Source organism: Larus michahellis, chromosome 7, assembly GCF_964199755.1.
Source record: "Larus michahellis chromosome 7, bLarMic1.1, whole genome shotgun sequence".
NCBI classification, from domain to species: domain Eukaryota; kingdom Metazoa; phylum Chordata; class Aves; order Charadriiformes; family Laridae; genus Larus; species Larus michahellis.
Window position 1 is genome coordinate 3,893,162 of NC_133902.1, and position 8,842 is coordinate 3,902,003.

General features: G+C 46.9%; 1 protein-coding gene across 1 annotated transcript; it reads left to right on the forward strand.

The window, feature by feature from the left end:
• Nucleotides 1-1,206: 1,206 nt before the first annotated feature.
• SERPINF1 (serpin family F member 1) lies at nucleotides 1,207-8,336 on the forward strand. Its single transcript, XM_074595462.1, has 8 exons — nucleotides 1,207-1,318; nucleotides 3,854-3,939; nucleotides 4,351-4,552; nucleotides 4,632-4,787; nucleotides 5,583-5,786; nucleotides 6,575-6,717; nucleotides 7,337-7,547; nucleotides 7,928-8,336. The coding sequence occupies exons 2-8, from the start codon at nucleotides 3,862-3,864 to the stop codon at nucleotides 8,185-8,187; spliced, it is 1,254 nt and encodes a 417-aa protein (XP_074451563.1). The 5' UTR covers nucleotides 1,207-1,318; nucleotides 3,854-3,861; the 3' UTR covers nucleotides 8,188-8,336.
• Nucleotides 8,337-8,842: the final 506 nt, after the last annotated feature.

Sequence of the window (8,842 nt, forward strand, 5' to 3'; positions counted from 1 at the left end):
GAAGCAGCTGAAAGCAGAGCTGTTGCTCCTCTTGTGAGAAAAGGTCACCTTTGAAGCACAGACTAGTCACAGGGCAGACCACCCGATTTGCTTTTCCAGCTCGAAAACCAGCAGATACTGCTCCTCTAAAGCCATCCTTTCCTCTTTGCTGAGGAAAAGTGCCGGCAAGCGTGAGTTACTCCCCGTTACCTGTTAGCAGGGAGGCTGGCAGCCCAAAAAGGAGATGTCCCAGTGCAAGCCTACACCAGGGGCACTGACATTACTACAGTTTACTTTCAGCATCTCCACGTAGACAAACAGCTGCCCTGGATCAGGCTACGTGTCCAGTCAGACCAGTATCCTGGCTCTCCCAGCAGCCAGTAACAAATGACTGGGCGGTGGGGGGATGCGAAATAAAGCCAAGAAGGACTAGGGACAAGGAAAACCAACTGTTCTCTTGTTGCATCGCCCAGCTGCCGAGTCTGACGTTACATCCGACCATTGTTAGCCTTCAGTGGACCTGTCTTCCACTAATTTGGTTTGGGTTGGTTCCCCTCCCCAATCTATTTATTTTTCATCTTCTGCAATATCTAGTTACAATGAGTTTTACAATTTAATCCTTATGAAAAATAGACTCTCTTGATGGAAACGGGTGCTCCCCATGCAAAAAAATAATGAAACCCCTCTGCCCCTTTCCCTTCTCCAGATCATTTATCATTCAGTAAGCTCCTACAACATTCTGTTAATTCTTTTTTTTCTTTTTACCAAGAATCCCTGGCTTTTTAGCCTCTTTCTTTTCAGCCAAAAAACTTTAAGCCAATTATGTTAATAACTTCTTGTTAACTAGTAACTATCACTGCACAGAACCACTTCTGAACATCTTCCCCTTAACGGCTTTAAGCAGCAACGGAATCCTGCTTCCACTTTACAAGTCTCTCCGTTAAATCTTGGACATAAATCCATAAATCTATTAAACGCTGCTGCATTAACCATACCTCTGAGACAGAAGAAATTCCCTATACGGCAAAACTGTGGGGATAAAAGCCTTGCTCAAACAGGGCAGGGAGCATTTGCCCCTCCGAGCGGTGCTTTACCCACCCAACCGCCCCGATCGCTGGGAGTAAATTTATTATTAAAAAATTAGCGCAGTTCAGCAGGAGGGTGGCAGCAGCGGAAAATGGGAGCAGAGCACTTTAAGAGAGCCCTGGGAAGCTGTAACTTGAAGCCAGCCGAAGGCTGGGCTGGGGGAAGCAGCAAAAAGCAGATGTGGCCGCAGCAAACCCACACTGTCCCCGACCCGCAGCCGCTGGGAGCCTGCGAGGGCCGAGAGGAGCCCGAGGTAAGGGACAGCTCGGCCGCGGTCACCGCCAGCGGCCAGGGCAGCGGAGGGCAGGGGCTGAGGCTGGGGAGCTCTCGGAGCACCTGGGAAACGGGAAGAAAGGTTCTTCGGCAGGTGGTAAAGGGTGGGATTCCCACCAAATGAGGGGGTCTCACCAAGGGTTGAGAGCCACCAGCATCCCAGGGCACCTCTTTGCCTGCCTCTTTGAACCGTGCGTGGGAACCGGGGTGGTTTTCTGCCCTTCTACCATCTGTGTTGCAGCCGGGAACACGCTTTTTCTTTGCGACGGTAACAATTTTGGCGATAGTCAAATGCTGTGGAGCTAGCGGTTGCAAGGTGCTTCAGAAGGAGTTAGTGCTGTGGGGCAGAGCAATCACAGTGAACAGCCTGAACCCGTGGGTGACGTTTCGTAGCACCCCTAAAATCAGGAGCATTTATAAATGACCTGAGACTTGTACCGCTATAGAAGGAAAGGAAAATATTTCCTTTGCACCTGCAGGCCTTCACAAATAGACAACTCCCAGGCACAAAGTTCCTTCTCAGCTCATTTCTCAAAGTTTTCTTCCTGTACCTTCCCGACTGTAACATCACATGCTGCATGCTGTCGCGCCTTCTCTTCTCTTTAAAGGTAGCCACAGATTTTAATATCGTGCCCGAAACCATCCCACCTCTGCTCCAACCAAATTCTTTTCTCTGCATTTTTGGCTGCGTGCTGAGAGACATGCAAATAGAATCCAGATGTTCAGGCCAATTCAAACGCAAAAGGCTTTGTCTTTCTAAAATGGAAATTGCTTTTTGGCAAAGTTTGAGAAATATGAAGCTGGTGACAGTACTGGCAAAAACAATACAAATCTGCAAAACCAATCTCCGCTCCCATGCTCCCAGGAGCTCTGTGTAGTTGGAAGCAGAGGTTGTGTTGAGATTATTTAATTTTTTTTTTCTTTTCAGAGAAAAGGTTATGCTCCATGGAAAACCTCCATCTCTAAACTAGACTGGGGCAAATCTCTTCCGCTCAGCGTGCAAGGGTACTGCTTGGTGCAGGCATCCTCACAAAGCCCTCCCTAAGACCCGTTTAACTTAGACTCGCGCGGGGCTTCTGTCATCTCTCTTTCAGCGTGGTGCCTATTCATTGTAAAACTCTGCAATGATAAGAGCAATCCCAACATCTGATCCACTATCATACCACCAAACGCACTGGTTTGTTCCAGTACGGTAAAACCTCTCGATACGCATCTTCTGCACCAGAATACCTCGCCTGCTCGGCAGCTAGGATAGCAGCTGGTCACAAGATGCAAGTGCACAGGGAAAAGAGGGTACCACTTCTGCATCACGCTGACTAAACATAGATGAAAACTTAAAACCTCTACTGCGACACCTTTTTCTCCAAGGCAGAACTACCTGCAGAAGAAAAGGGGTTTGGCAGGAAAGGGAAACAGTGGACTGCCTTTCACTGAAGTAAAACCTCTGCCTGAACAGACTGGGTCCCGAACTGGGGCTCTTGTAGCCACGTGGCTTTAAGTTGTATTTCTACCAGCAGGCATGTTTTCTTTACAGCCAAAGTTAATCCGAAACACATGTTCTTTCTCCTCCTTCACTGGCTGCCTGGATCACAGGGGTTAGTTAAATACAACCCTCTTCCTTTAATTTCTGGGAATCTATATAAACATTGCTTCAGACCAGCCTCAGTGGCGTCTGTTCTCGGGGGCATGACACTTGTGCAGTAGCTCTGGTTTACCCACAGTGAAACCCTGGGTTACGCGCTGCCCTTTGGACCAGACAGATCTGTCTGCAAGGGCCACACATGCCAATACTGGAGTGATTCAAAGTGGATTCCACAGAAGGAGCAGCTTTGGGGAGTCTGGTACTTTTCTCCCACCTCCATTAAAAATGTTGAATAAGCCAAGCTCTGTCTTTCACTCCTTCTCTAGATCTGTCCCAGCGTTAGGTATTTACTCCCAGCCCGCTTCCTTCCTGTCTTTCAAGAAAGCTCTTCTACTTTACCAAATTGCAAATAAGAAGCAAATGACGCGTATAGGCTGTACAGCCTTCCAGGTAAATGCAGGCACAAGAAACATGACCGCATGAGGCAGGTAACTTGTACAGCAGAGCAGTAACCAGGCAGTTTTGTCTTCTGCCCTATTCAACAATACAGATTTGTGACCTTTTCTAAATGCTGAAGTATTGCATTTTTAAAGTCTAAGACTCAAAATATATGATTCAGTGCTTTTCTGGACCTTGGCCCTCAGGAATTGCCAGCATCGGTGTGGTTTGGGCCACACACATCTGCTTTTGTGCTCAGGCACACCCAGGCATGTGTGCTTGCCCAATTTTAAAGTCATTGGGGCCAGGCTGGCTCTATACTTCAAACTGGAGAAGAAGGAGAAGAAAACCCAGCTAAGATCAGGTGTGTGTTTCACAATTGGGAAGGACAAGCAGCAGCACGTGTCACTGCAGTCCCTGGCACAGCGAACAGTAGCGGCAGACGTGTATTTGCTCGGTTGCTCAAACTACCTGTATCATGTTCTTACTCGGTAGGTTCAGGCATGCAGATCCCAGTGGTTCTACTTTTCCTGGGTCTCTTAACTGTCCCAAGCAGATCCCAGAACTCGGCTACTGAGCAGGTGAGTAGGAGACAACGTGCAGAGCGTGAGGGAGAGATACTTGGAGTAGGGAATTTAATTTTAGAGCATCCTATGCAAGGATTAGGCACTGCCCTCCTAAGTTACTAGGATTTTATTTAGCAACATAATGAGACTAACTCCTGCTTTATCTAGATAAAACCACAGTCGTTACATCAGGGGATGAACATGGGGCAGAAATAGTGGATTCCAATCCGAGTGCTGCCACTTTAAAGTAAAGTAACTGTTCCTGTCCTCTCTAGTGGTAAGTAAGTAGTAAATCTAGTAAGATGAAGCCAGTATTTCTGTAGATCATAGGAGAGTATCTGTAGATTGCTTGCCTTCAAAATGTCTACCTTGGATCTATCCTATGTAAACTGCGAGTCTAACCAAAGCACTCCTTGTACCTGCTAGAACTCTGCCACCGCTGATGGAGCTAATGCTGGCGAGGTCGAAGAGGAAGATCCTTTCTATAAGAGCCCTGTAAACAAGCTGGCAGCTGCAGTCTCCAACTTTGGCTATGACCTGTACCGTCAGCAATCCAGCCGGACAGCCACTGCCAACGTGCTACTGTCTCCGTTCAGCCTGGCTACTGCACTTTCTGGTCTCTCGCTTGGTGAGTTCTTGCCCCTTTTCCTCACACGCTCTTTGGCCTGACAGGCCTTCCCTCACGCTGTTGGCCTTCTTGTTGGCAGGGGCTGGAGAACGAACAGAAGATGTGATTTCTCGCGCTCTCTTCTACGATCTGCTTAACAAAGCTGAGGTCCACAACACTTACAAGGACCTCCTGACCAGCGTGATTGGACCAGAGAAAAGCATGAAAAGTGCCTCCCGCATCATCTTGGAGAAAAGTAAAAGTCCTTTTTCCCCTCTATCAAATTTTAACTAACTAACTAGCAGCAGGTAGAACACGCTGAATAACACCACACTAACAGCTTTGGCTCTGACATACTGTTGAGACAGGACGCAGACAGTTCATGGAATGCTGTCGCTGCTCCAGAAAAAGCCTGGAGAGTTTGTGTGCGCACAGATAGAAGACTAGATTTATGCACACAGAGACACCGGTGACAGAGCAGCTCACACGCTGAAGACCTTGAAGAAACTTGCTGAAAATTTTGCCTTCACTCTAGATTTTCTGGCAGGTGTTGCTAACTTCCAGGAACCACAAATCACGTTTTCTATTTGTGATAGCATTCAGCCACAGTCCTTTGTTTAATTCCTTGCAGAACTATTTGAAATGTCTGCTTTCGGCATGCAATAAACATCTGCTGAAAAAGTTAAGAGCTATCTTTTGGAACCTGCCGGTTCCAAGAATCCAATAGGTTGAGTAAGCCGTACTCATAAAGCAAGCTGGAGAAAGAAGAGAGACTGGTGTAGGAATAGCTGTACCCAAGTCTTCTTTTCTTATCTCCTTCCTTTACTTTTCAGAAGAGAGTTATCCCATACTCCCAGCATGGGTGGCTATAGGATTTGGATCAGTTTCCTCCATGTGCCTTCAGTCATTCTTCTTCAAAGCAGGTTTCTGTATACACACAGCCACAGATGTTTTATGAGAGAAGTGCTTCTGGGCTTTGGATTGCAATCTGCCGCCTCGAGATTGTTTTGATAAGGGAGCTCGCTGCAATATTGATCTTTTTGTTTCCCAGGATTGAGGGTGAAGCCTGGTTTTCACAGCCAACTAGAGAAGTCCTACAAGATGCGTTTGAGGGCACTAAGTGGCAATACCCAGTTAGACCTCCAAGAAATCAACAACTGGGTACGACAGCAGACAAAGGGAAGGATTATGCGGTTTATGAAGGACTTGCCCTCAGATGTCAGTATTCTCCTTGCTGGGGCTGCTTACTTCAAGGGTAAGAATGTTGTGTACTTGGTGACAGAGAGGGTCTATTAAGCATTTATTAGAAGAGGTGTGAGGGAATGTTCTCACTTCCAATGGAGCAAACAGACTGCCAAAGAGACACAGTGTAAGAAGAAAGTGTTTGAGGATGCTTAGTAAGGAAGAAAAAACGCACACTACCTGAACAGAAATAGTCCTCGAGGGAGAAATTATTACTCTTGAGAAGCTGAATTGACCTGTTTGCAGTAAGAGACCAGAGAAGAAGGTTTAAGCTCACAAAACTCCACGGCAAGAGGCAGAGTATTACCATTTAGGGAAAGCACAGCTTAAAGAGTGTACTGAGCCTTTTTACCACTGTAGAGGGAATGGAGGGAGATAGTAGAGAGCTGTTCTAGAATGTGCCATCAGCCAGTGTCCTGGAGAATTATTGCTTAGAAACAAGGAGCGAAATAAAGGGTGGGGAGAGAAGCACTTTATATGCATTGACACAATTGCTACCCTTTAAAATAGTTTTGCAATTACATAAGGAAACATCAACTTCCCAATAGCTACTCCACCCATACGCTGGCTTGATTTTTTTATTTCCCATTTAGCCAATTCTCAGATGCAAAGGAGGGGCCAAAGAGTGGCAGAAAATCAGTAGCTCTGATCAGGCTATTTCCATCTCTATCATCATTCAGTTATGCCTCACACAAATACTGTATATATACACAAAGCGCAAGACTACTCAGCCACAGACGCAAGCCCCGTTTCATACGCTATTATTCCAGAAAATCCTCCATTTTATCTTTTAAAAAATAGGGGTGTGGAAAACCAAGTTTGACACCAAGAAGACTGCCCTGAAGGACTTCTATCTGGATGAGGACAGAACTGTGAAGGTGTCCATGATGTCAGACCCCAAAGCCATACTGCGATACGGTTTTGACTCAGAACTCAACTGCAAGGTCAGAGAGCACATATTGCACAAGATCTCCTAAACCTACTGAGGAACAGGCTCAGCTACACTTACCTGCTAACCCATTCCAGAAGACAGCCTTGCTCCTCCCATCAGGCTACTTTTGCAATCCCTATTTTGAAAGGCAGTGTGGCGATTCTTAGAATATCCTTCTTCTACCTTGGCTATGTGACAAGCGGTCCAGAATTTAAATAATGCACAGGCCCTGCTAGCCGATATTGCTTGACCTAAAGTTGGGAAAAGAAGGGAGGGCACACTCCTCAAAATTTTGCCATCTCTACCTCTTTCAACAAACCTTTCACTGTAGCATGAGCCCAAAGGTGTTCCAGCTGAGAATCCCCCAAAGCAATACTGCTTTACAGGATTCAACAGGTGAGAGAAAGCACTTGCCATGTAATAGCAGAAAGAGCGCGGCACGGGTTGATGAAAGCCTGGGCACCAGAGGGGTCGGGAACCATCATGTTTGAGAAAAGCAAATAGGGAAGAAGACCAAATGTTAACTGGAAAGGCTGACCAGGCAGTCGAGATTCAGGCCCGTGCCTGGTACGGGATGGGTAGAACTGTTTATTATTGATGTGAATCTTTCTTATTTGTAACTGGCCTTCCAGATTGCCCAGCTGCCGTTGACCGAGGGCATCAGTGCCATGTTCTTCCTGCCTACGAAGGTGATCCAGAACATGACTCTGATTGAGGAAAGCCTTACTTCTGAGTTTGTCCACGACGTAGACAAGGAGCTGAAGACAGTCCACGCTGTGCTAAGCTTGCCCAAACTAAAGCTGAACTACGAAGAGGCACTTGGCAGCACACTAAAGGAGACGAGTATGTATCTCACACACCCTCTGCAGACTGCCAGGGCTCAAAGCAGTGGGCAAGTTGCTTCCTGCTCTCAGAAGAATTTGAAGCTGGTGGGTTATTAGTTAGGTCCTGCTGTCAGTCTGTAGAGATGTCACCAGCAATTAAATCACCTTGGTCCAGGACTCCTCAACTTTTTATCACATCTCTCCACCAAGCTCATACAACACTTCTGAGATTGAGAGAGAGAAGCTCAGTACAAACAGACGTAAGCTTCTTCTCCCTGTTACCCCCGATAAACTCTACCAGAGCAGCTACGTGCCCTCCTGGACCACAGCATTAGCAGTACTGCTCCCCCACCTGCAGTCTATGCTTTCAGCTAATGGAATTTTCTTTCTTTCCTCCAGGGCTCCAATCCCTTTTCACATCACCAGATTTCACCAAGATGTCTGCCAAACCTATTAAGCTATCGCATGTGCAACACAAGGCAGTTCTGGAGCTTAGTGAAGATGGGGAAAAGTCCACACCAAATCCTGGGGTGAACGCTGCTCGTCTGACCTTCCCCATAGAATATCACGTGGACAGACCTTTCCTTCTTGTACTGCGAGATGATACCACTGGAACCCTCCTCTTCATTGGCAAGATCCTGGATCCCAGGAGCGTTTAGATCCCTTCACAATAATCAGCAATGGTAGGGCCCAAATGGAAAGGGTGGTATTGGGAGGGATACTGGCTCCCTGCTCTGCTGCACAAAGACACAACTTGCAAATCTTATGCCTTCATGCTGCAATAAAAGAGCTTTTGCTATTAATCTCAGCAAGCCCCAGTATTCTCCCTTGAAAGACTGTCTGCCTACGTCGTACACCTTCACGCTCCCGTTTTCCCCAGATGAGCCCCAATGCAGTTCTGTATCCTACACGCAAGCATCATCTCACGTATACTGCATTTTTTCCTATCCTGTCTTCCAGTCTGACACCACTTATTTAAACTGAATTCCTCATCACTGACAGGCCTGTGTTGGTAGCCCTCCAAGTCCTGTAGTGCCCCCTCTTAAAGCTTGTAAGTTTGCACTTCCCAGCCTGCTGCCTCACCCGTTCCAACCATTTAGGTTTCATGCTGGCAAGAAGAAAAGTGCTTCATAGCATTAGAAATAAAAGGCAGCATGGTCTGGATGTCCGTGACCAACAGGCTACCACACACAGGAGGGTCACATCTCTAGAAACACACCCATACACGAGCAGCTCAAACATTTGCTTTGAACACACATGCAGAAATTATACAACAGCATCTATTCCCACCGTACCACACACAGACCCCTCATG